At 32.6% G+C, this 26541-nt stretch overlaps 3 protein-coding genes across 31 annotated transcripts; 1 reads left to right on the forward strand and 2 right to left on the reverse strand.

The window, feature by feature from the left end:
• Positions 1-341: 341 nt before the first annotated feature.
• Positions 342-9294, reverse strand: LOC131595192 (uncharacterized). 29 transcript variants are annotated; one of them, XR_009281752.1, is made up of 17 exons: positions 9015-9293; positions 8859-8911; positions 8057-8609; positions 7238-7505; positions 7006-7077; positions 6875-6906; positions 6738-6795; positions 6292-6670; positions 5982-6037; positions 5072-5214; positions 4700-4774; positions 4451-4503; positions 4120-4344; positions 2346-2403; positions 1872-1931; positions 1596-1666; positions 342-356 (listed from the first exon to the last, which is right to left on the reverse strand). XR_009281752.1 is itself a non-coding variant. In XM_058867486.1 (5 exons), exons 3-5 carry the CDS (start codon positions 8585-8587, stop codon positions 8066-8068), a joined length of 330 nt encoding a protein of 109 aa, XP_058723469.1. In that variant the 5' UTR covers positions 8588-8609; positions 8859-8911; positions 9015-9290; the 3' UTR covers positions 7512-8065. The 29 variants fall into 29 exon arrangements, 1 of the variants encoding a protein (XP_058723469.1); XR_009281751.1 differs by having other exon boundaries at positions 1867-1931; XR_009281750.1 differs by having other exon boundaries at positions 1596-1931; positions 9015-9294.
• Positions 9295-14561: 5267 nt separating this feature from the next.
• Positions 14562-18772, forward strand: LOC131595195 (uncharacterized). The gene is made up of 3 exons (XM_058867489.1): positions 14562-14907; positions 17172-17296; positions 18148-18772. Exons 1-3 carry the CDS (start codon positions 14736-14738, stop codon positions 18436-18438), a joined length of 588 nt encoding a protein of 195 aa, XP_058723472.1. The 5' UTR covers positions 14562-14735; the 3' UTR covers positions 18439-18772.
• A 465-nt stretch (positions 18773-19237) lies between these two features.
• On the reverse strand, positions 19238-25891 carry LOC131595194 (mitochondrial thiamine diphosphate carrier 2-like). The gene is made up of 8 exons (XM_058867488.1): positions 25558-25891; positions 25307-25457; positions 23810-23926; positions 23467-23578; positions 21718-21845; positions 20607-20759; positions 19580-19720; positions 19238-19504 (listed from the first exon to the last, which is right to left on the reverse strand). The coding sequence occupies exons 2-8, from the start codon at positions 25430-25432 to the stop codon at positions 19286-19288; spliced, it is 996 nt and encodes a 331-aa protein (XP_058723471.1). The 5' UTR covers positions 25433-25457; positions 25558-25891; the 3' UTR covers positions 19238-19285.
• Positions 25892-26541: the final 650 nt, after the last annotated feature.

Below are 26541 nucleotides of genomic sequence, written 5' to 3' on the forward strand. Positions count from 1 at the left end.
CAATTCATATCATAAATTTTTAGATACCAATTTTATTACATGTTATGACAAATTTAGGATGGAGAGAGAGTATAGAGACAACGAATTTTATCGAATCACTGGAAAGCATGCAAAATACCCAACACATAGGTAAATTTATTTAATATGGTATAAATTTTATTTAAATATATATAATTTGAAATGAATTATTTAATTATAAATTAAATAATGATAATACAAATTCAATTCTATTAAATAATCATAAAAAATAGCCCGTAAATATATATATTTGATGTGCATCCACGTGACAAACTCCCCAAATATAATATATAGCTGCAAGTGGTGGTATATTGTCACATTTAAATTTAAATATCAACCTGATACAACAATAAGAGAGTTAAGATATTTAAATAGATTCTAAAAAGGAGAGAAAATTGGTATACAGTTTAAAATCTCAACATGAAACAACAATAAAAGCTTTAAGAACATTATTTCATTAAAAAGTCAAACAAAAACAATAATCAACAATTAATATTTTACCCGCCTCATTTGTTATAAGAGCAATGTTTCTGCAAAATGGGAACATGCGCAAAGAGGTTCAATTGAATTAACAACCATGTATATTAGAGAGAATAAGTCATCATAACAAAGTCATAAAAATTCGGATGTTAATTGCTATTTATTATAAAAGCATTTTAAGGGCTTCTATTAATATGAAGCACATATACTTTCTCAACAAAAAAAAAAAGAGAAAATAGAGTCTGAGACAATAGTTTTCTCTATTGTGCATTATTTATCAATGCAATAACCGGCGTCATGCAAAATTTTTTGTATTTATGCAGCAAACTATTTTTGCAATAGAAATGAATAATAAAAATATAATGAATAGTTATTATAATAATAATATAATATTTGAATAATGAAAATGTAATAAATGGCGAAGATTAATATAATTATTGATGTATTATTCAAATATAATAAATAGTAAAAAGTATAATGAATAGTCATCAATATAATTAATATGCTATTTCCCAAGTAATGATCGTTATAATGATTAATAAATAATAATAAAATGTAATGTAAATTCCTGCAAAGTATAATGATACAAACAAATTGTTATTGCTTACCTAGTTACTCTGCAAATAGGATTAGTTAGACAACAATTAAAGATTGATAAAAGAGGTAAGGAAAATTCATTTTGATTCTTATTGCACAACAGTTTGGACACTTTTTCACTTTTATGTTGCTCTAGAGTTTTCTGCCTCAACCTTGATCTATGCATCTTAGATTCAAATCAACTAAAACTAAGATAGTTTAAACAACTTTGGTAACAAAACTTAGATTCAAATCAACTAAAACTAAGATAGTTTAAACTTTGGTAACAACATAACACCAATAAGTAGAGCAGGAATGTTAAAACAACTTTCATATTTTTTAAAACAGGCTTATGTTGTGTAACATCAGCATAAGACCAATACATAATTCACAATACAATTTAAGTTGAATAGGTGAAAATCAAGAAGCTATTATTCTGTTACAAACTAAACCAATACATCTTTTGCTTAAGAAAATATAGATTATTGTCATCTTCTTATGTAAGTAGAACACATTCTTACCTGCTTAGTCAATGCAGTCAAGCCAAAGTCAGAAACCTTAAATTTTTCATAAACATCGAGCAATTTCCTGACTTTCAGAGGAAGGAAAAAAATTATCAAAATAGAAACTTAAGTAGGTCAAAAAAAAATAACAATAAAAATATTATAAACATCATTTAAAGAAAATTGTGGGCTGTTTTCAATAAAAAATCAAATAAGTAAATTTCAAAAATTCCATAAAAAAACATTGAACACAATATTATCATTAAAGAAAATCAGAGTATAAAACAACTTCACTTTCTTGTCGCTTGATCATAATTCCATCTGGGAGGTCTGAAGGGTAAGTAACTGTCTGATCTGGGAAACAAAAAAATTCATTTCAAAATCAGAACCACAAATCCAGTCAAAATGAAAATAAAATTTATGTAATTAATCAAATAGGGAAATTTTTAATTTTGATAGGCAACAAACAAATAGACAAATGAAAAAAAAATCTTTTACGCTTTATTTCAAATTTAATCAGAAACAAATTACCAGGGTAATTTTTCTAAAAGAAAACATACTAAAATTAAACTCATTCACTACAAAAACAGAGAAAATCATCATAGATTATAGATCACGCAAACAATATGGAAAAATTAGTGTTTTTCTGTAAGTATAGAAGAAGCAAAAATAACATTGTAGAGATTAAAGAATGTGTGTTTTATGTGTTTGTTAATTTGCGTGTGAGAGAAAAAGTGAGAAAAAGAGCCAAGAAAGTGAGTAACTAACCTTATGTATTCATCAATGAGTTGCTTGGTGGTTCTTGAAAGATCAAGGTTGATCAGATCTGAAAGGAAAAACATGAAAAAGTGAATGGATGGAAGAGAAGAAATAGAGAAAATCAGTTGTGAATTGAAAATGAAAAAGAAAAAAGAGGATGAAATCAGATTTAGAGAAAAGAAAGTAAAGCGAATAAAAGAAGATTGATAGAAGAGGAAAAGGAATAGAAGGAGAAAATGGGTTTTCTCTCTTGTTAACCCTAAATTCAAAATGTGAGAGAGAATGAAAGTGACATAGAGAAAGTGTGGGAAACCGAGTGGCCAACGGGAAAGGGGAGTCTCGACGTAATCTGGGTTTTGCGACGGCAGGGATGGGATTCTGTTGTTTTTTTTCTAGATATTTTTAGGGTTTGAGGAGAGAGAAGAGGGAAGGAGAGAAACAGAGAGACGAGAGAAAAATGAAAAAAGAGATTTAAAATGGGAGAGAGAAAAGAGTGTAAAAATGTGTCCATTCATTTGAAATGGAGATAGAATTTTAATTGCCAAGTGTCAAATAGTTATTGGAAAGTAGAAAAGTTGTAGTGTTAATTTGTTAATTACTAAAATATCCTTTTTATAGTGTAATTTATTTTTGAGGAAGGGGCACTATTGATAGTTTGGTCAATTGCTTAGTAATGGGTAATAATAATAAGGGCAATGCTAACGAATGCCCCAGGGGCACTAGTTAAGAGTATAAAAATAGTATGTTTTGTTATTAATACTTGTATTTATTGCATTAAAAATAGAAATAATTGACTTCTTTTAAGTAACAAAATTTATGTTTTATTGAAAATATTTGTATTTAATGAATTGAAAATTGAAATGATTAATTTATTTAGACAATATTTTATTTATTTGGAAACCTTAAAGAGTGCCCCGGGGGCACTCGTTAGCATGACCCTAATAATAATAATAAATAGTAGATAGAATGGAAACTTAATGTTAAACTCAATTATTAATGTTACATACTTACAAGTAAGAAATTATGTATTAAGTAATAATTAAATGAAATTATTGATACTAATTGGATTGATTTTATTTATTTTCTTATAAAAAAGTCGAGTGATATTTTAATTTATCAAATATTTAAAACTTAAATTAAGAGTTAAAAGGTAGTGCTGACAGTATAAAATAAATAGTTTTACACTGTCATCCAATAGAAAATCATAAATGTTCCATGTCATTAATTTTTTTTAAATAAAAAAGTGGTTTAATTAGATACATGGGTGGTGATTGGTTGACAATGTAAAAATATTTTACACTGTCAGTGCATCACCCCTTTTCTCTTAAATTAATGAGAAAAGGGGTGATGCACTGAGAGTGTAAAATATTTTTACACTGTCAATCAATCACCACCCATGTATCCAATTAAACCATTTTTTTATTTAAAAAAAACTTAATGAAAGGGCACCTTTATGATTTTCTATTGGATGACAGTGTAAAGTTATTTTACACTGTCACTGCACTACCTTTTAACTCTAAATTAGTTGTTGTGGTACATTCTTTAGTATTTAATTTTTTGACGTGTTGTAAATGAGTTGCAAAAAATTACGAGATTGCCATCAATGAAAATAGCAACCTTTTAATGTATTTTGGTTCTCAATTTCAGTTTGAAAAGTGAAAAAGTAGATAACGAAAACATGTATTACTTATACTTTTTTGCTTTTAAGAATGGTAAATCTAAAAATAGTTTTTAGAAAGAGTATTGTCACTACTAGAAATACTCAAATTTCCTGCGGATTTACCTGCGAATTTTAGCTAAATTCCCGCAGGAAACATGTTACCTGCGGATTTTCCTGCGGTTATTCGTCCCCAGCTAAAACCTTCGTGGGTAATAATTTCGGCAGGTAAATCCTGGAAAATAGCTAGATACAATAAATACAAAACAGAATATAAACTTTCCTGTACTACAAAAAAACACATACATCTAACAGTGTAATTTCCAGCTTCAAATCTCTATGACATATTTGCTGCAAAAGGAGAGTAAAACCTTAGATTCTTCTCACTTTGTACATTTTCGAATACGTAAAGTCCTAAATAATTTTTTCAAAAACTGAGCATGATAATAATACCAACCATAGCATGACAGTAATGGACACCAGATATCAGCGGCTGAAAAAATACCTAGCCTGAATAATCAAAGAAGAAAACAAATGAGACATAAAAAACTATGAAATAAAGCCGAAAATTCTGAAATCACATTGAAAACTGATCCAAACTGATCCAATTGAAGTAATAACAGTTAACAACTCTCAATCAATTAACACTATCCTCAATACAAGCTGATCCAAATCCAACAGATAAACAAACAAATATAGTCCTTACCTCCTTAAAGCGAATTATATTCGGGTGCCGAAGAGACCTGTGGTTGATAATCTCTCTTGCCACATTCTCATCAATCTGAAATCACAGAAGCAAAAAAAAAAAATACTTATAATCCCAGATGTCAAAATAGCTTAATTCAAAATCCCGGACACACCTATTTCAGAGGTGTCGGTGCCACATAGCTTAATTCTAAAACAACATTATGTGAGAGCTTAGAATTGGCAGTCTACTAAGAGGAAACATGAAGATGCGCCTAGTAAAAACTATCCACATCTTAAAAGATCTTCACAAAAATACACCAACTTAAAAACAAAAACTTAACTATCAATCAACCAAGAGTATGTGAAAAACAACTTTAATCAAAAAATTTACCTGCAAGTTTAGGAACCACTCTCCAACAATGAATCCCATTATTAAGGATAAAACTCACAAGCTTATGATCTTCCTCAATAGTCCATGGTCCTCTCTTCAAACCAACCTTATCACAACATGGTTGTCTTCCCATTTTCTAGAATCTAGTTGAAAAAATCACAAGTGTAATGAGATTGAAAAAATGTGACTTTAATAGAACCTTGAAACTCAAGCAAAGATGCTGCCAGTTCATATAAACATTTAAATAAAAGCATTATCTTGTTAAGGGGGGAGATTAATGATTGGTCGGAAAGCACTTTTAGTTGAAAGCTATTAAAAATAAAGCATGGAAGGTTTTGTTTGTTATTATAAAAAAAATGTTGGTCACTACTCACCCTTTCTTGTTATAAAGAGTCCACTTAAATGATGAAAATAAAGTACTTATAGAGGGGAATGAACTTAAATGCTCGTTAACAATTAATTTGATTATTTTTGTCACCAAAACCTTCTTTTATTTGTACTATTTTTTTTAATAATTTTAAGATTAAAATATTGAGTTTGATGAGATTCCATGGACCCTTAAAAGCTGGCCAGTTTTGTCATAGCAGGCAACCTTTATTAGATTAGATGTTGACAAATGTGAAGTAAGTGTATTCATTAGTATGCAGCACCAAAATATGGGGTATGAGCTGAACCAATTTGTATACTCAATAAATTGAAGGAGTAAATGCATCAAAACCTTGACCACATGGATCCATTTCCCCTCAGCAAATCACGCAAAGGTTAATTTTTGTAATTTAAACATTCCAAATCTCATGTTAAATTATGTAAGCTACAGCCGCATTTGATTGGTTTAGATACGTATGTATTAATAAAACAAGGAATAACCAACCTAGTTGTTAGGTGTAAGTGGGTCATACTTATTACTAACCTTGGCTGAAAGAGAGAACACAATTTCTGGTAAATGCCATTGACATCTCCTGAATCCTTGGACACAGTATGAATAGTTAAAGTAGTTTGTAAGTTCAAAAGGCATAAATCAATCAACAAAATGTCGGTTAAATAACATGATGATACTGATAAGTATATACAGAAAAATAAAATAATACACGATCAGCCATGTTACAGTTAAGTTATAAATCCCCAAGAATCTAAATCAAGATAAATGATTAAAATAAATGCATATAACCAGAAACTTGATGTATTAGATAGCATAAAACTATTCATAACTATTAACATACCTCTGTCCTATAGTGTATCAGCTGGTGGAATCTTTAATAGCACTGGTGCCCATCCCATGTATTACAAAGAGAACTGAATATGGCTGACTTGCGTTAATTGCCAATATGGATAGCAGCTTCTTCCATTCGCATACCTCGTAGTTCCATAGTATTTTTAGATGTTTGCACCACTGGACCATAATGAGGTTCGAATTCTCCGAAACTCCTCAGTGAAATTAAACTTGCAATAATGACGGCCGTCATGAGAATTCAGGGATTTTTAGATCAAGAGTTAAACTGATTGATTAGGGAAAAATAATACTCACCCTGAGGAGATGAAGCTCGCGGTGGCCTGAGGGAAACCGGCACGGTGATTCTATTTCAAACAGCTCCACTGCAACTAAACAGAAATACCTTTTCAATGAAACCTGATTTCACCAACACAGTATAAATGAAAATCACAGTACCTGAGCAAGTGTAACAATCTCTCCTCGAACAGCATACTGACATAAGACATCCGCGACGCTGCTGCCATGAGACAGATTTAGCCACAACCAATTATAAAACATCTATACATAAGTGCAATTTTTTTTAAGTAACTTACCTCAAAAAAACACTCATGTAAGTGAATAATACCTACAAAAGAAGAAATATAATTATAGTTTAAATTTGAAATGAAATCAGCAAGCTCAATTGATTCAAAAACCATTTTAAAATCTCTTCAATTATATATACCTAGCTTTCCAAGCTCTTTACATACTTGAGATGTTTGTAAAGCCAATTCTCGTGTTGGAACCAGTATAACAACTGCATGATAAGACAAATGAAAAGGCAATGGTGAAAACATGGGTAGACCTTATAATCGGTTCTTATTATGAAAAAATTAGACATGAAATAACTAAACAATTAAGTCCTACACAAACACACAGCAACATCAGAAGCCGAAACAACAAAGAAAAAAAGATACCAAAAATAACAGATTTTCATCCTAATCTTGATCAAGAAGTAGAACGATATCACTGTCAAGAACAGTAGTTATTCGATGTGCGATGGTAATGACGGTAAAATAAGCGAAATGCTTCCCAAGAGTATGTTGAATCAAATTATCCGCGTAGCTGTATCAACTGATGCAGTGGCTTCATCAAGCACCAAAGTTTAGCTCTTCTTAAGCGGAAACCTACCAAGGCAAACCAAATGCCTCTGACCCATGCTCCAATTTGCACCATTCTCAGTAACTATAAAAGCATCAACATCCATATTAGCAAAAGGTTCAAGAGTAGAAATACTATATACTCCCTCTAGACGTAAATTTGGACCGAATATGCGAATACATGTACGTTTTTGCTTTTATTTATGTTCGTGTCACTCCAAATAAGTGAATCTAACACTAAACACAATGTTGAACACAAAGCTAAGCTCAATTGAAAAGGCAAACAATCAGATCTAGAGCAATCAGAATGCTAGATCTACATCAAGAAAATTTCACAAGTGATGGCATTATAAAGTTTCAATTCAGGAAGATTTACAAATAAATGTAACAAAATATTGTGGAGAAATACAATGAAAGAACTCACAGTAATGCAATATTTAGCACATTTGAAAAAGACATATCACTAATAGATACTTATCAAAAACGTGTCCTTGGAAAAGGCTACTAATATCAAGTAGTTTTTGAATGTAACATAGATATGTTCAGTATTTGTTTAATGCATCAAAATATAAGACCCCTTTCTCTAACTACCAATTCAGAATGTACTTGAGATATTTCGGTTCAACTGTTGCATACTTTGGTGGCTCAACACTTCAACCCAGCGCCTCCAACATTCAGCACATCAACTGGAATATAATTTGAAAAAATGAAAAGAACATAATCACAACTGTGTAGCCGTCAGTGTCGTGTTTCTAGATTCTAGTACCCGTGCTTCATAGATTATAAGATAATGTAACTAAGTATTTACCAAACCAGTCCATAATCAGATAGGTCCTTCCCATCATCATATTTGGACATAACATCAAGAATCGGCTTATTGTAATTCTCAATCTGCAACGCAGAAACCCCACAACTAAAAACAAACCACGGAAAATATTCGGTACAGAAATCGAAACTTTACTTGGTCATAGAAGAAATTATCATCACACTTGCAGAAAGAGATTTTCCCACATCCTCCCAAGCCTCGGCATAGGATGATTTCAGCAAGGAATTGAGTAGTATAAAGGTCTCATCCATGTCCCACACATAGACATCCAGCCTTGGATCGATCTCGTCACTAGAAGACACTTGTGTTTCCTCTTCAGCTATCCCAGATGTAGCAGCCATTAAGAACTAACCTAACTGCGCCCTGCAGAACAATAACACTAATCATTGTACAATACTACTTTATTTCACAAATTAACCTCAACATATTATCATCATTATCGAGTTTTGTTAAATGCAGATCGCAGATAATAGCAATTTGTTCAAATTTTGCCACGCGAATAGGAAAAACATTCACAACAGAATCTATGGTAACATTCACAACAGAGGAAAATGGCAAGGATATCCCCAAATAGAAACATGAACAAGAGTCAAGAAATAAAGTCATTCATACCTTCCTATTTGTAAGCGTTTTCCTAACAACTGATTAAAATCCCACAAGTTTAACTACATCAATAACAAAATCAGTGAAAACCCTACCGAGTTGGATAATAGAAATAGAAATCGAAAACTTCATACCAAAACTAGGAAGATCAAAAGATGAATTTACCTGAGTTGAAAGGGGGAAATACAAGCTAGGGTTCGGAGATTCGATTGGTGGTTGCAATTGCGAGAGTTCAGATCGTTGTGAGAGAATTAGAATATAGAGTTAGGGTAATTCCCTGAGTTGAAAGAGGAAATGACGAGATTCATGAGACCTTGCTCAAGAGCGATTCTCTGCGGTTTCGTTTTCAATTTCTCTCAAGCGATTTTATGAAGTTTCGTTTTCAATTTCTCTCAAGATCGATTTTCTAAGGGTCCGTTTGGTTCAACGGAGGGACGGGTTTTAATAAAGGGAGGGGGAGGGGAGGGGAGGTATTTTAATTAAAAGTATGTTTGGTTCAAAAGAGAGGAGGGAAGGGGAGGAAGTATTTTTAATCAGAAATATGTTTGGTTCAGGGGGAGGAGAGGGGAGGGATTTTAAAATTAATTTACTTTTTAACCCTTAAAATATTATAACACTCATGCTAAATTAAATAAAAACAATGTGATATTTAAAAAAAAATTGTCGACAAACATAGATAATCTAACACAAAATATTTAATATTTGAAATACTTTAAAATATATTAAATGATAAATAAAATATTGATAAATTTCATAAAATAATAATAATATATGTGAATTATTTTATCATTTTGATGATTCATCTAATCCATAAAATATTTATAAAATTAGATTATAGATAATATATATAGCTCATATACTATAATTATATATAGATATATAATACAACACATAAATTCTAAAACAATTAAGTTCTTAAAAACAAAATAATAAATAAAAATGAATACAATAAAACATGTGAAAAAATAAAGAAAGTTAAGTTAGCATATTAATAAAAAAATAAAAATAATAAAGAAAAAATAATAGAATTGTCGTAAAAAATGGAGAAATTTTAATAAGGCAACAAAAATTAACGTATAATATATATCAAAAACAATTTAGAATTTTAATTAAAAAGTGAGGATAATTTTGTCAATATAACAAAAATAAATTTTATAATAACTCTTCTCCCTCCCCTCCCCTCCAAATCCCTCCAATTTGGAGGAAACACAAAATTGCTCCAAGAGGGAATCTGATTACCTCCAATCCCCTTCCCTTCCCTCATAAAAAATTGAACCAAACATAATTAACTTTAAATATACTCTCCCCTCCCCTTCCCTTCCTTCCAAAATCCCCCAACCAAACGGACCCTAAGATAGGTATTAGCGAAGGTTGTATTTCAATTTCGGTTTCGTTTTAGGTTAGGGTTGAGTTGAAGTATGTGTTTTAGTGTGTGATAAGGCTCTTTGGGATTAGTTAATATTGTTTTTATATGTTTTAGTGTTATACATGAAAATGAAAGCATTTATAAAATGAATAATCATTAAAGTAATTAGAAGGTTTTGGGTTCAATTGCTACTTATAAAACATAAATAAGTTATTATTTAAAGTAGATTTATAAATACAAATATGTACTAAAATTGGAGTTAGACACCCACATTTTACATTTTGTCCGAATTTGTTTTAAAAAATATTTACACCATTTAAGTTTTGGTCATAAAATATTTTCATATCTTTTATTTAAATATTAATTGAATATATTTACACCATTAGAATTTTGGTCATACAATATTTTTTAAATTTTCATACTTTTTATTAAAATACATTCTTGGAAGAAATACATTAAATTTAAAAACTACCTTTTACTAAATTTTAAAAAATATCTTTTATCAAATTTAAAAAATATTACTAATATTTTTTGAAAACATTTAAATATATTAAAATTGTTTGAAAAAAAACATTTTATTTTAAAATAAAAATATTTTACATTATTTTATAATTTACAAAATCATAAAACATAATATAAACATAAATCCGCAAAAACTTTTCCTGCGGAATTACCTGCGGATTATGTAATTTAGTCTGGTTTTTTCAATACAGAAATCCGCAGAAAAGTTTCCTGCGAAGTTACCTGCGGATCCCTTAATGTAGATTCGTTTTTATTCAAAATATATTTTCCGCAGCAAAATCCGCAGGTATTCCTGCGGAATTTTCTGCGAAATATTGATCTGCAGGAAACTTTACCTTATTTAATTATTTCTCAGGAAATTCCGCAGGTAAATCGTGTATTTCTTGTAGTCTGTAAAATAGTAAATTCAAACAAACTTTTTTATCTAACCTGATCAGAGTGGATCGTCACGACGGCTGGATCTGGCTTGTTAAACAAAGAAGGGGGTACCTGCAAGGTTCTCCGATGCCAAAGTAAGTAGCAATCAGAGAAAGAGCAAGGGTTTAAGAAGTGGAGAATGAATACCTGACCCTCTAGTGAAAGAGGGTATTTATAGCCCCCAGCGCTGGGCCAAGATTTCCTATTTGGACCAAATCCAATTGGAGGCCCACGTGCTAGGAAACTTCTAGAACACCCTCTTCTAGGGCTGAGTCAGCAGGTCACTCACGTTCTGGGTGAGCGTGGCATAGGATTTAGAGGCGGTTGACTGAATCCTTCGCTGAAGCGTTGTCCACGTGACCTTCGCGTGGACTAGTTCGTAACGGTAACTGGAAATGAGCCCAAGTAAATTGGGCCTGCTCGGCTAGCCAGGGGAGCAGGGTCTGCTTGGCCCAGTCCAGAACACTTTCGTTTTTCAAATTTTATAAACTAAAATACCGTTTTTGAAAAGTAATTCAAACAGGCTCTTGCTTGTTAATTTTCCCATATCTGTTTTTGAAAATCATAATGAATAACATGCACATCATCTAAATCATTTTCTTCCTACAAAGTACACATAAGTGTTACAAAAGAATGAGTCTCAGTAATATCAAGAGTTAAATCTTGATTTTCATAATTAAGAGGAATGTTTTCCTTGGAGAATAATTAACCATCTGTTGTCATAAGGATCATTGACATAAAACACTTGTTTTGCCTGGGATGCCATGATGAATGATTCAACCCGTGTGAGTCCTGACTCATCGATTTGTACATTATTGTTCTTGTGAATTCACTTGCATTTAAATAAAGGAACTTTGAATACAACACAATCAATCTCCCAAATCTCCTCAATAACCCCAAAATACAATCTAGATACCATTATATGATTCTTATCTTTGGAACTAGACAAGTACATGGATTAAGCCTCAACTATAACCCCAATATTTTGTATGGTACTACAATCATCCTTTAATCTGTACAAAAGGAAGATTTACTAATGATGTATGCAGTCCAAGTTATTACATTAAATTTAGGCATGTATGACATTTGTTTGATTGTCTCGCATGTACTCCCAACATTATAAATCCTTTCATTAAACCAATTTATGAAACTCTTGTTATGCTTTGTCAACAACAACTTGTCACTCATCTGGAGGAACTTTTCATTGATAAGCCTTTTGTAAGTGGATAAGTAAGGTTAAAATTCATTAACATTATTCAATATATACAAATATATTTGTAGAACTACATCTTGAGCCATTAACTTAATATTTAAACCTTAAGTACCACTACCTTCGTATCTTCCATCAGGACGAGACTTGAGAATTCATATAAAGTATGCTTCTGACAAATAGTTTGAACAAAACTGAATAGCTTCTTTTGTGATGTACCTTTCAACAATTGAAGCTTTCGGGCGGTGATGATCTTTGTATACCCTCTAAATATATTTATGTACCACTCTACTAGATACATCAACCTTAAATAAAATGGATCATAAAGTTTGATTTCCCTGACTAAAAGAACAGTTAAGTGAATCATAGTGTCAAAAAATGATGGAGGAAAATACGCCTCCAATTGACACAAGATAATTGCAGCCTTATGTTCCAACTCATCTAATTTTAATGGATCAAAGACTGTATTATATATAGCATTGAAAAATAAACACAATTTGATTATAGTTACTCGTACATGTTTTAGTAAGATGTCACGTGTAGAATTTATTGCATCAAGACATGACAATCATGAGACTTAAGCCAATTAACTTGAGATCTTTCATTGATACAAATTAATGAACATTTGATGAGTACCCTTGGAGAACTTTGATACCAAGTAGACACCTGTAAAAACTTTTTTACTAGATAGAGTGTCACATGTTGGGAGTAAATATGTTATTTTTCCTATTTCTTTTGGGGTTAACTCTTGTCGTATACCAATCACAACAATATCTAGGCAGTAACTCTTACCATCTTTTGTTTTTCCTTTAATATTGAGAATTATTCCAATCAAACCATCACACACATTTTTCTCCACATCAAAACAATATCTTGTACTGAGACTAGACCAATATGGAAGGTCAAAGAACACTAAGCTATTTTTCATATATTTTTCCCGCGGACCCTGTTTGGTTCTTTCTAAATACAAAATTAATGTGTTGCTGTAATTTATAAGTTTCCTCCCCGGTTAAGGACTCATGAGTAATATCAAACCCCTGCTCTCCATTAAAAAGCTTTTCGCAATTTATAATATGGATGATTGAGTCTTCAAAGTTTCTGATACACAAGATAAATAGTCTTTTTATATTATGCAGTTGTTGGGAGCGTGGATTAGATTCACATATAAGACACGCTTCATGTCCCATGACGTTATATCCAGAAAAATTATCATATGTAAGAAAGTCGTTGATTGAGGAAAATAACATAACACACATCTTAAAATTTTCATCTGAATTTGTATGATCAACATCAATACCTTTCTCCCATAAAACTCTAAAATATTCAATCAATAGGGTTAAATAAATATCTATATCATTTCTTGATTGTCTTCACCTTGAAATTACCACAATAACATATATATATATATATATATATATATATATATATATATATATATATATATATATATATATATATATATATATATATATATATATATATATATATATATATATATATATATATATATATATATATATATATATATAGGAGGGTTATATTGACTCCAAAAGTAAGTTATACTCCCTCCGTCCCACAATGAGTGACCCAACACACCATTTCACACATATTAAGAAAAGTGTAAAAAAGTAAGAGAGATAATATTATTTTTACTATAGTGCCCTTATAATGTATTGAGAATGGTGAACTTTTTAATAATTGGAGGGTAGAATTAGAAAAAGTGCATTGGAAATTGAAATGGGTCATTCATTTTGGGACTTAATTTTATTCCAAATGGGTCACTCATTGTGGAACGGAGGGAGATCTTGACCATTAATTCTTTTCAATCTAATGGTTAAAAATAATAAGTCATTAAATGTGGAAAGAGAAAACTGTTCCTTATTATTTTTAACCATTAAATTGAAAAGAATTAATGGTCAAGATGTGTAGTAAGTTATTATAACTTACTCTTGGAGTCAATATAACCCTCCTCATATATATATATATATATATATATATATATATATATATATATATATATATATATATATATATATATATATATATATATATATATATATATATAAAAAGAAATTAAAAATATTTAAATTTAAAATAGTTAATCAAGAAATAGAAAAAATAGATAAATAAAACTGTAATTAAACCTATTCTTTATTAATGTTAATTTAGTGTTTATGAAACTTCGGTTCTTGGCTGACCACGTCACTCTCGGTTGCATACAAGTTACAACAACAACAAGCCGCAAAATTCTATTACTACAAACTTCCCCTCTTTTCAAATTAGTGTTTGCAGCAACAATTTCAATTAATTAATCAACCCAAGTTTGCCGCTAAGAAAAATAACCACAGCGACGACAAGCCTCAGTTTAATAATGGGTCAGGCATTTCGTCGAGCATCTGGAAGAATCCGTTCCGCATCTGAAACTGACACGTCATCATTGTCCAAACCTAAGATCACCATCGACCACCGACCGCCGTCCAAGATTGCCGCCGACAAGGCGGTGGAGAGCTCCAACGCTGCTAAACTAGACTCATTGAACGACGGTTAGTCTCTCATTCTTTTCTTTGGGTTTTTGGTTGGTTGGTTCGGATTATGCCATTTGCAAAAGTAATTCTGTTGTCAGAAACTCGAAAGTGTTTGTATGTCGCTGATCAATGAGGTGATTTGTGAATATCTCTACTCAGCTGAAAGTTTATAGCTTTATTGTATATCAATTATCATACAGTGAATTATGGAGAATATAAGTGATTCTCCCACCCATATTCAATATGTTAAGGATTAGAACACCAAGTGAAAAAAACCAACAAAGAATTTCTACAGATTTGCCAATGAACTAAGTCTAAGAAATGGTTTTAATAAAGTTCAGAACCTTACCAACATCAGGAACCTCGCCTCTAAATAAGACATTACTTCGCATCTACCATAAGCTCCAAGTTATTGCAATCCAAATTAGATTTCTTGCCTTCTGTAGCCATCTATAATTCCTCTTGTATGTAGCACATAGTTGGTAAACATTACAGTAATAGACGCCATCCCAAAACCTGCATATTTATAGTACACTATTGTTTCATTTCACATCGCATATAACGCCTTCTTCAGAACCGGATCAAACAAAATATAGGCCGATTCCTAATAAAATATCTTATAGACACTGAAACCATTGAAACAATCAGGAATCCGCTTCCAAGAATCCAACATATTAGCATCTGGCTGAAAACCCATTAGCATTCCTCTTGCAATGTAATATCAATCTTCACAAGACCATCCAACCCAAAATTCCAATGCCACACACTACAACCACAACCCTGCTTCAGCAACCAAACCTTCTTGAACACTAGAAGCATCAAACAGCAGCGGAAACATCTTTATTGGAGCTGATCCCAAACCACCTGTCTCTCCAAAAATCAACACATTCCCTATTACCAAGCTTGATGAAAATATTTTTAGGATACCTAGCTGAAACATCATCATATTTATTCCCAATACACAATAAATCTCTCCATCATAATGAATTCTTTGAGCAAGAACCAGTAACATGGTATAAAATGTTAGAAGGGAGATAATCATACATGTGGGACATGAGGTCTTACCAAATCATATTCGTACCTTTGTAGAAATCGCCACTTCCATTTGCTTAAAAGAGCTATGGTAAAAATTTCTAAGTTCCTCATACCCATACCCGCCATCCTCTTTTTATTTGCAAACATTGTCTCAACTAACCCAACAAATTTTCTAGTGACTCCTACTCAACAGAAAAGACATCTGAAGCTGTGATTAAAGTATGCTTAATTCTCTTTGGAGCTTTAAAGAAAGACAAGAAAAACAAAGTCATCACAAAATTTATCAAAGTCACCGCCGACCACCCATTGATAAACTGTGGCCTTTCATACCTGATAACCTTTTTTTTTTCTTTTCATTTTCTCAACAATCGGTAACCCAGTGGCACATCTCGTAGTAGAATTTATAACCAACTGGGATAGCTGGGATACTTAAAAGGAATGGAATCGGCAGCACAAGATAGAAGTGTAGTCTGTAGAACCTACAAACTTGTCATATAAGTGTTTATGTATATGTTATGCCTATGACAGAATAAAATAGAGTCAAATTGTTTTCATATAAACTAATAGCTGTTTTTACAAGTTATTTTGGAAAACTTATAGAAATAAGCCAAAAACTACTTATGGACTTTGTCTTAAATTGTTTTTACAAGCTCTTCCAAAGTCCTAACAGTCTTACGAATGTTTATACATTTAGATAAGCTCAAATATGCCAATTCAAACATGCTCTACATTTTTTCTCCAGCTTAAAGAAAAAGAGACAGGATTTATATCCTTGCCCTAGGACATGCTTGGTTATGCTGAAAATTGGTAGTAGAAAATGGGGAGATGAAATCTTTTCTGAAACTATAATTTACACTGTTTCAAATTTCAATCAAATTGTGGAATATTTATAACCGAAGCACCATACTGATACATGCTTGGTTTTGCTGAAATTGGGGAGATGAAATTTTTTCTGAAACTATAATTTATACTGTTTCAAATTTCAATCAAATTGTGGAATAGTTATAACCGAAACACCATATATTTTGGGCAAGTTTGAATTAACTTTTCATCAAGCACTTATAGTCTTTACAACAGCCGATGAAAATCAAAACCTTCCATCCCATTGCATTTTCATTCCTATTTCCACCTTGCCGCCATCATTATTTGTGTGTTTGCAATATGCCTGGCTACAATTTAATTGAGGTTTTGTAATACTACTTTCATATTTCATGGTTGTTGATTGTGTTTTCATCTGTTGGCTTAAGATGATCGTCCTAAAGCTAATTTGGACAACATCCTAGAAGAAAGAGATCCCAAATTTGATGCTATGCTTGGTCAAATGCTTGGTAGGATTACATCAAAGCCTGGGGGAAAACCTGAAATGGGTGAGGTGAGCTTGTAAAAGTTACACTTTCTCCTTTCGTGTAGTTGAAATTGATGCAGAAATATGTTGTGTGTAATGTATGCTTGCCAATTTTGATGTTTACACCATTGAACTCTGCCATTTTATAGTTTCTTTTATCCGTACATTGTATAGTTTTTTATACGTACAATTTATTTCCTCTTCACCCTTTTGTGATGGAATAGTATTCATGTTGATCTCTGTATGCTAGCCTAGAAGATAGTATTATCGGTATTTAAGACTGAGGAAATCCCATTTTTGTATACTGGCTTGTTTTATTGGATAGAAGGAACAAAAACAATAAACCACCAAACCTTGTGGGGTTGGTTACATAGATTGGATGAAGCCATAATTCTCTATCATGTACAAGTTCAAAGATAAATTCTGATGAAAAGAAATCTGCCCAAGTAATCATATCTCTGATTGTATGTTATGAATTAATTAATATTTGCTTGAAATACTTTGTTGTTGTATACATTATGTTTATTATATTCCAATTGGAAATTAGAGAAATCTTTCCACTGTTCATGATAGAAAATGATGGGTTTATGGTTTCTGTCATTGTTTATTCATGGTACTTGGACATGCTGTAGGAACATAACAGACTAGACTACACTTTGCTGCTCACTTGGCATTTATTTGGATCAAGCTTATTTTACAGAGAGCGAAATAGACCCTTTCAAAAGTTTCCTGAAAACTTTTTATTGAAAAAATTATCTTCAAAATTACTCGGCTACCACTTACCAATGACTTACTGTTCCAAATGTCAACGCTTGCTTTTATTTTGTGCATAGTTTACTGAGACAAACTCGTCTTACTATTTGATGATATTGTTACAGGCATCTGTGGTTGAAAGGCAGAATAGGCCCATGCCAAAGTTGCGAAATACAAAACCAAATTCTGGTCAATATGAGGAAAGGCCGGTTCCTACAGGCACTTTAAATGTAGCACAGTTGCGCCATATCATGCTCTTACATGAAGGAAAAGCCGATGATCACAATGGGCCTATGGACGTTCACCAGATTGCAGAAAAATTCCGGGTTGAGGTTGTTCAGATTCAGAAAATCTTGCAATTCCTGTCTCATCCTCCAGAGGGAAGAACCGAAGATAAGAATAAAACACCAAGATAAATGGCTTTACCACAGCATTGATAATTCCTTCCTATCTGATTAAAGGATACTCTAAATAGAATTGTAGTTTGCACTGAGTTTTGCCCAATGAAAAGTATACTCAGTCGTCTTCAACAGAAAAGTGAATGCCAAATACTCTAGCCTCAGGTCTTTATTGAACTGTTATCATTGTATTAAGAAGTGCTAGTGCAGATCGAGTTTTGTAATATCAACTATTAAATTTGTTCTTGTGATGGAAATTAACTTTTGAGAGGGAGTTGTAATAAGGGTTTGTAACCAAACGGCTGAAATTGTCTTCATTTTTATGTGTTTCACAGAAAACTGCTTTATTGAAGTCTCTTATATCTAATTAGAAAGGAGCAAATTGAGATTTTGTTTTGTAACATAGTACACTATATGTTCATGTTCTTTCCTTGTAATGATAATATCCCTGACATACTGAGCTTGAGTTTCATCTGGGAAAGCCACGATATCAAAAACCAAATCCATTTGTTTATGAAGTTAGAAAAGAGGAAGATTAATCATGCTAGACTTCAGTATTGCAAAACCCAATATATGCTAAATCTCATAAGGAATGCTTTGGAAATTTAGGATAAGTTTTGGAATTCAAAATCATGTTAACAAAGAATAATAACCATCTCAGTAGCTGAGGCACGCAATTTAGTAAAAAAAAAATGTCTCACTTATGCAACATTTTAACTTTTATTTTTACCTGTTTTCCACATTAAAATATATTGAATCCAATCGGATAATGCTGTATATTTGAGTTGAACCATCAAGATATAATTGAGAAAACATAAAGAAACAATCATGAAAACCTCTCCCTTCTCTTGAAGTATAAAAAAAATCAAGTCAAAATAGACTCCAGCCAATCTGATGTCAATTCATAAGCAACAAAAGTTACAGCACCAGCTGGTGCAGCTTTAACAGTAGATGGAACTATCCCCTTATACAAACCAGCCCAACCCTCCATCTGTAATATCTGTTTCAAGCCGTCAAACATATTTTTATATGCGCGATGTTCAAGCCGAGCTCCATATCTTGGATGCCTTTGTAGACCTTCAATCTGCGTCACACAAAGTATAAAGATCCATATCTATTATTTAACAAGCACAAGGTCAACACAAGTTAACTAACATACCTGAAATCTTTTCTTGACTACATCAAGTGGATGACAGACAAGCTTGGCACATGTTCCTGCTGCTAGCCCACACAGGAAAAGCTGAAAGCTAGAGAGGCTCTCTTCTGCAACAGTATTTGAATATTGAGCATGGTTCCACGCCTATTCACAATATTAAAGAACAGGGATCAGATAGTTGATGGCTAGAAAGTAAAAGTAGAGCATTCATCAGCCCTGTGATAGAATCCAACTCTATCTGCATAGATGTTGCAATTTATAAATAAACTAAATAAAAGTTGACAGTTCAATGTTTGCTTTCTTCAGCTATATTTTAATTCAAGCAGAAATGCAGTCCTAATCTAGGTTTGAGGCATGAACATGACTAATGGCTTAGAGCTTCAGACACAGATTTACTAATCCAAAATATTGTATAGGTTTTGCTAATGCAAAATTAATAGCTAGTAGAAGGAATCAGAGTCCTCTATAATTGAAAAAAAAACTGTATGGAATCTCAATGGTGAGAAATATTTTCTGAACATAGTTCTGAAGAGTATGTACGGTAAAATTCAATAGCATAGTGGTGCAGTTTCTAAATTTGAAATGAAGATTCAACTGCGTTAGAGGAAGAGTAAGACCAAAAGTTGGAAACTATCATAAAAAGAATGACACACTATTATGCCATTGTTTGATCCATGTGATCGATCCCACCAAGTAGAAAAGACTTTGGTTGCAGTAAGATTCAATCATGCGACGAAAATATGACACATAAAGTAACCCTTACAAACAATAACTTATCATTGCAAAAAGGGATTGCAAATAACCAATTGACATGTTATGTAACACTATAGCTCTTCTAGAATCATTTCACATCAATGAAGATTGTAATATGATGGTACAAGACAAGGAAAAGTTGGCTAGAATAATAGTACAAAAAAAAAGGAGACCATAACGGTGTTTCGCAACAACCAAATGACATCCAATACATGCAGGGTATATTTATTACAACTAAATATAAATAACACCTCAAATGTAAGGACTGAAATTTTACCATGGCCCAACGTTTGAATGTATCATAAGTGCCGAATTGTAGGCCTGCATAAGGTATAATCTCAACTAGTGTCGGTGACAATCCGGAATACAAGCCTCGAAACCCACGAGTCCGGAGAATATCTATGGATGCTGACCTCATGTTTGAATAAACCTATGCCAGGGAAATATTAGCATAATATGTAAACAAATAATATACACAACCAAACCATAACATCTTCAGACTATGCACTCAAAGCTATATTGTCCAGGGGTAGATGATTTTCCCTCCTACCAATTTGCAAGGTGAAACATAAACAAAACGCGTAACTAATGAAGAAAATAGTAGTTGTGTCGTGTCATAACTGTGTCAAATACATATTTGTGCTGTACACTTTATGGACACTCTACTTATATTTTGCATATTTTTACATTTTGACTTCTATACCAAATAAGATGAGAATACCATAATAATAAGATAACTAGTATTTCATTATATCTATAATAAGTCTTTCTTTTTCTTCTTTGAATTTCAGATTTATCGTTAAATATGCATTTGAAAGTTGATACTAATTCCATGTGTTATATGTGACAGTCATGTCTCCCACAATTATAAAAATATGCAGTATCCATGTCTCTTAGCTCATCACTGATTATAATGATGGTACATTGGTGCAATAAAGCTCCTAGGGTTGTGTGGTTTAGGAAAGATTCAAATTCCTTTGGATCTATTATAGGCATTCTACATAGTAATTGCGAGATACTGATGGCTGATGCCATGAGTCAAATCCATGATATCCTAGTTGCATGGCATCAGTATCTCCTTGTTGCGCTAAGACCCTTCTCATTACTGAGTATAATATCATACAAATATGGGGGCGGGGTCATATTCTATGTAACAATTTGAATATCAGAGCTAGGGAAACAGATTCTTTAATGCCATTAAAACAAGCATGTTGTGGTACATTTTTAGGCTTGAAGCATGGAAATGCAAAGAAGTAGGACTGAGAATGTAGGATCATCATGATAGCTGCTGGCATTCTCCTTATCTGATCTTTAAGACACCAATGTATGGTAGTAATTTATTGCAAAATCATCTAATAATAACCTTGCCTATTTTATAGAGCCCGTACCTTTGGTTCACCCTGAGAAGCTAATATAGTTCGAAGAAGATCAAATGGATATGACCCCACAGTAGCTGCACACCCAGCTAATGCCCCACTTACATAGGATAGATAAGGGCTCAGATTAATGTGATTCTCTGCAGCAACAGAAAATAAAACAATGAACAAAACAAATCTAGAACAGGTAACCCAGTAGTAATTAATTATCACTAATATCTCGAAAGTGCACATTGGCACAAAAATATATTCATAAACTGTACCAAAAATAAATATTATTGAAATAAAATTTTAATTTAGCAATAAACCGTAAAGAACATGAAAAACTTATGGACCTAATTATTTAAAGCGATAACATTTCGACATATCCAAACAAATTCACCACCAAAAACACTTAGTAGACAGACACCTGGTGTTTCCTTTGCTCATCAAGCTAATATGTCATGTTAGAATCAAATCTTAATATTCATTAGTAGGATTAGAATTAGAAAACTGTATCAATAAATTTTTATTGTATTTATTCTTTATGCTGCTATAAATAGAAGTGATTGTAGTCTGATTTAGACATACAGAATCACAAATTCAACTTGGTATCTAGGGCTAAGGTTTGATACCATTTGAACCATCTCGGCACTACGCTGTAGAACTCTCAAAATGGTTGGTAATATAATAATGGTGTTCTCTTTTCCGAGCAAGGTTTGAAATCATAGTTCTCTTTGTCTTTGAGTTTAGCCACCGTCAAGGCTAATCCTAATTTATTTCAGTTTGGCCGATGAGTATCCAACAAAACCACAATCTGGTCTTAAAACCATAGTCATAACAGTCTCACACGTAGCTGCCATGTTAACTGTCCAACGTACGCGACCCCACATTTCACAGCTACCCCACTATTAGATTCTCCAGAGTCAGATCGGCCATACAGTGAAGCGCCGCCTTCAACCACCATCCCATACGCAACAACCTTTGTGTTTTCACCTACGCACTTCCATCAACAGCCGTGCGTGCAGGTGCTTCCGGCGGCCTTACGAAGAGGTTTTTCGATCTTCTGCATCGGTTTTCTGTCCCGGTTTCTAAAATGCCGTCAGTTTTTTAATATTTGGGCACGAGTTCATCGGTTCTTGTTCAAATATTTCTTGTTTCTTGGTTTTTTGACACATTTTCTCTATCCATTGACTGATCATTGCTTCTTTGTCATTTTTCAGTTTGATTTAATGTCAGCACTGTTTAGGCATTTGGATCTCCTTTTGGAGGTGCGTTTCACAACTTGCTTACTGTTTCACACCTTGTTTACTATTAGTTACTAGTTTTTAGGCATTATAGACACTAAACAAATGTTCTGCACATTTCTTGTGATTTGTTTATGTCTTGTGAGAGTGCACATTAGTTGTCCGGTTGTGCGTGTCTTTTTATTCAAGTTTGTTTGTTGATGATTGGTTTCATCATTGTCAATAGTGTCGGGTTGTCACTTTGCCTCACCAAAGTCAAGGTTGAGTCGTTGGCACCAATCATTGATAATGACATGCCCCACTTAAGTTAGTTATTTTTTGGGAGTCCCATTGTGAAACTTTCATCAATGTCCAGTAACCGCACCGGCACTGACAATGTTTAGAAAATCATATCAATAAATATTTTTGTATTTATTCTATATGCTTATAGAGCTGTATTATAGATAGAGGTGATTGTAGTCTGATTTACACCTACAGACTCACAAATTCAACATGTTACACTACTGAACGATAATTGAAATACAAAACAGGATACCTGTCTTGGATGAACCAGAGGCCAAAGTCTTCAATGTATGCAAAACAGTAAACTGTATAGCTGTATATGGCATAACCATGAGCAAAGCTGGTACATTACCCCGCCAAAAACCCTGTAATATGTCAAATAAAAAGGATTATACACATTTTTCCACAGAAAATAGGCTGATATGAATCTTCCACGAGATCCTTTTCTCAATTCAAGCATTGCTACATATGCCAATGTTGCCATTAGCCAAAACCTTTTCAAGGGATATGGATATGGGAACAGAGGCAGGTTACTGAAGGAGAGAAGTAGAATATGGAGAAACTAAACAAAAATTATAGAAGTTCAATTATTCTACCCGTATGCCTTCTTCTCTAAAAATATCTTTGGTTGCTTGAAACATGCCTGTATATTTTGAGGGTTTGGACAAATCCCTGCGTAGTGACGTCCAAGAGGAAGTGGGCTCTAGTTGAACCTGTGAATGAAAGTGAATAACAGTTTATAACATCTTAATACTATTTACATTGACAATAGACCAAGCAACAATGACCAATTAGTTATGAATCAAAGAACCTTAATCTCATGCAAAACTTTCAGACAATAACATGCATACACAAATCTTTTCATGCAGCCCCATGTCGATGCAATCATCCTGAGGCCACGGTTTTCTATAAAATAATGTCAACCACAAGAATATCTGATATGTAAAGCAAATTGAAAATCTTTTGATCACCGACGAACAACTATCAAATTTTTATTAGTCAATACACCCTTTTTAATATAATTTTCTAATACAGGGAAATGAAAGGAGTTTTTTTGTTTGACAAGAATCATGTAAGGAAAAAATTAGCTTGAAAGTCAGAATCTCTCATCTAGTTTTTAGACTTTGGGCATAGAAAGCACAACATTATCCATTTATTTCACAACGGATTGTGTAAATTGCAAGATCTAAGAATCCAGCCATGCTAGTGCTCGATATTCACCCTCCAATTTACCATATTGCACTAAATTGTAAGCCAGCCTCGGTATGTCAGGTAAAATTGGCTCTTCTAACCATAAAAATGCCAGTATTCAGAGAAAGACATATTGCCGCACTAGAGATGATGTTGATTCTTTTGTGTGTGTTATCCATGAAGTAAGAAAGATATATTACGCACCAGATATGTTGATTCTTGTGTAAGTTATCCATTAAGTAAATGACTACAATACTGCTTTCCAAACTAAGAAGCCTTTCAAAAAGAAAGGGATGAGAAAAAAATACATATACCATATGTTGAACCTCCCTGCCATTGCTTATCTACTTGTCTACTTTTTAGGTCTTTTATTCCACACAAACCCACTTTTCCCCTTAAAGAAATAACCCGGAAGTTGTTGTAAGTGGCGGAGCGCATGTATGGATTGACAGCAAGGGTAGTTTTGCTGAAGTTTCAAAGGGTAGTTTTTGCGAAAATCACTATGGTCTGATGACAATGTGATGATTCTGCCAAACTCACCAATTCAAACCAGTTTCATTAAAGATGTGTTTAGATTAAGCTATTTGAGATTACCTATTGACATAACCACGTATTAGACTGTTTGAGAGAGTTTATGGAAACATCTTTAGATAAGTCCATAATTTGTCTCCTATTTATTCCCATAAGCTCTCCTATCTCCTAAATAGCTTATGAAAACTAACCTTAATTAAATACTTATTTTATGTTATCTTTTTGTATATAAAACAAAACTTATATCATACTGTAAATGCACAAGCTATTCTTCTGGCTTAATTAACTTTCTTATCCAAACAAAGCCTAAGAAGAAAAAACATGAAGAAGAAGAAAAATGAAATTGTGATAAGCTGAAAGGAGAAACAGACCTGGAATCTAATTTTAATAACATCAAGAGGTGACGTCACTGTCCGTGAAATAGCACCAGAAATCGCCCCAGCCGAGGAATTAATCATGGCCTGCTTCCACTGACTTGTCTCCTCCTTCATTGCCATTGACACCCCCTTTTCTAACTACACCCTACAACACACAATCCACAATTCACACAAATAACGTAAACCACAAAACGAATTATTCACCAATGCTTACGCGAAATTAGGGTTATCTGTGAAATACGTACCAGAAACTGAGATGGAGAAACCGGCAATGGATAAGGGAGAAGACATTGAATAAAGAGAGAGGGAAACGGTTCAAACAATTGGCGCCTTTATTTGATTGCGACGGTTTAATGGCGGCGAGGCGAGTTCTCCTCCTCCGTCTGCGGCGCAGGAAATATAGCAGAGTCCAATACAGGCGAAGAAAATTTATTTAATAATATTAATTAATATAAGTTGAAAAAATTGTGGTTGTTTTTAGAATATAACAAAGAAAATACGAGTTTTGGCGACACAGTTGTTTGGTCTGAGAGAGTGATCGAAGGGGTGAAAGAATTAAGAAAGGTAGGTTATGCTTTTTTGCTGTGTTTCGTGTTGGTTTCCGTTGATGATGTCGTTTCAGTGACGTGGAAATTTTATCATTTGGATAAGCCTTTCCAAAGCATGTTTTTAATTGTTGACTAATATTAATTGAGATTTTTAAAAAAGTATATAAATAAATAGATACATATTTATGCTCTTTTTTAAAGCTAATTTGTTATATTTTCTTTGAAATATTTGTTGAAATTAGCTAATTAATTAGAAGTTAATTGTTGAAATTAGTTAATTAATTATATGTTACTTAAGATTTAATTATTTAATTAGTTAGACAATTGAGCATGGGTATTTACTATCAGATTTTCGCTATGAAACTATCCATACTTTATTTTTACGCTTCAGATGATCAGTCTTAGGCGTAGGAATAATAATTGGGCTCAACTTCAGTGGGTACCCGCAAAAATTATTCACAACGGGTAAGGTAAACACCCACATAATGGGTAGGGCTTGGACACGGACAATTACCCACTAAAATAAGGGGGTTACCTTAGTACTCACTCTGCCTCATACCCACACAATATATATTTATATATATTTTATTTTTATTATTATATACAAATGAATGCTTATTAACTTTATTAAATACATCACGGTTACACTTGTACGCATTTTAATAGAAGTGTTTGTTTATT

This window comes from Vicia villosa, linkage group LG4, assembly GCF_029867415.1.
Source record: "Vicia villosa cultivar HV-30 ecotype Madison, WI linkage group LG4, Vvil1.0, whole genome shotgun sequence".
Classification (NCBI taxonomy): Eukaryota; Viridiplantae; Streptophyta; class Magnoliopsida; order Fabales; family Fabaceae; genus Vicia; species Vicia villosa.

Coding starts and splice junctions, on each gene's coding strand:
- LOC131595192 (XM_058867486.1), bottom strand. CDS start 8,587: ATGGCTGCTACATCTGGGATAGCTGAAGAGGAAACACAAGTGTCTTCT. Junction 8,312..8,381: donor ATAATTTCTTCTATGACCAA/GTAAAGTTTCGA, acceptor TCTGCGTTGCAG/ATTGAGAATTACAATAAGCC. Junction 8,107..8,228: donor TCTGATTATGGACTGGTTTG/GTAAATACTTAG, acceptor ATTATATTCCAG/TTGATGTGCTGAATGTTGGA.
- LOC131595195 (XM_058867489.1), top strand. CDS start 14,736: ATGGGTCAGGCATTTCGTCGAGCATCTGGAAGAATCCGTTCCGCATCT. Junction 14,908..17,171: donor ACTAGACTCATTGAACGACG/GTTAGTCTCTCA, acceptor TGTTGGCTTAAG/ATGATCGTCCTAAAGCTAAT. Junction 17,297..18,147: donor GAAAACCTGAAATGGGTGAG/GTGAGCTTGTAA, acceptor ATATTGTTACAG/GCATCTGTGGTTGAAAGGCA.
- LOC131595194 (XM_058867488.1), bottom strand. CDS start 25,432: ATGGCAATGAAGGAGGAGACAAGTCAGTGGAAGCAGGCCATGATTAAT. Junction 23,579..23,809: donor TTAGAGAAGAAGGCATACGG/GTAGAATAATTG, acceptor GACATATTACAG/GGTTTTTGGCGGGGTAATGT. Junction 19,721..20,606: donor CATTCAAACGTTGGGCCATG/GTAAAATTTCAG, acceptor TATTGTGAATAG/GCGTGGAACCATGCTCAATA.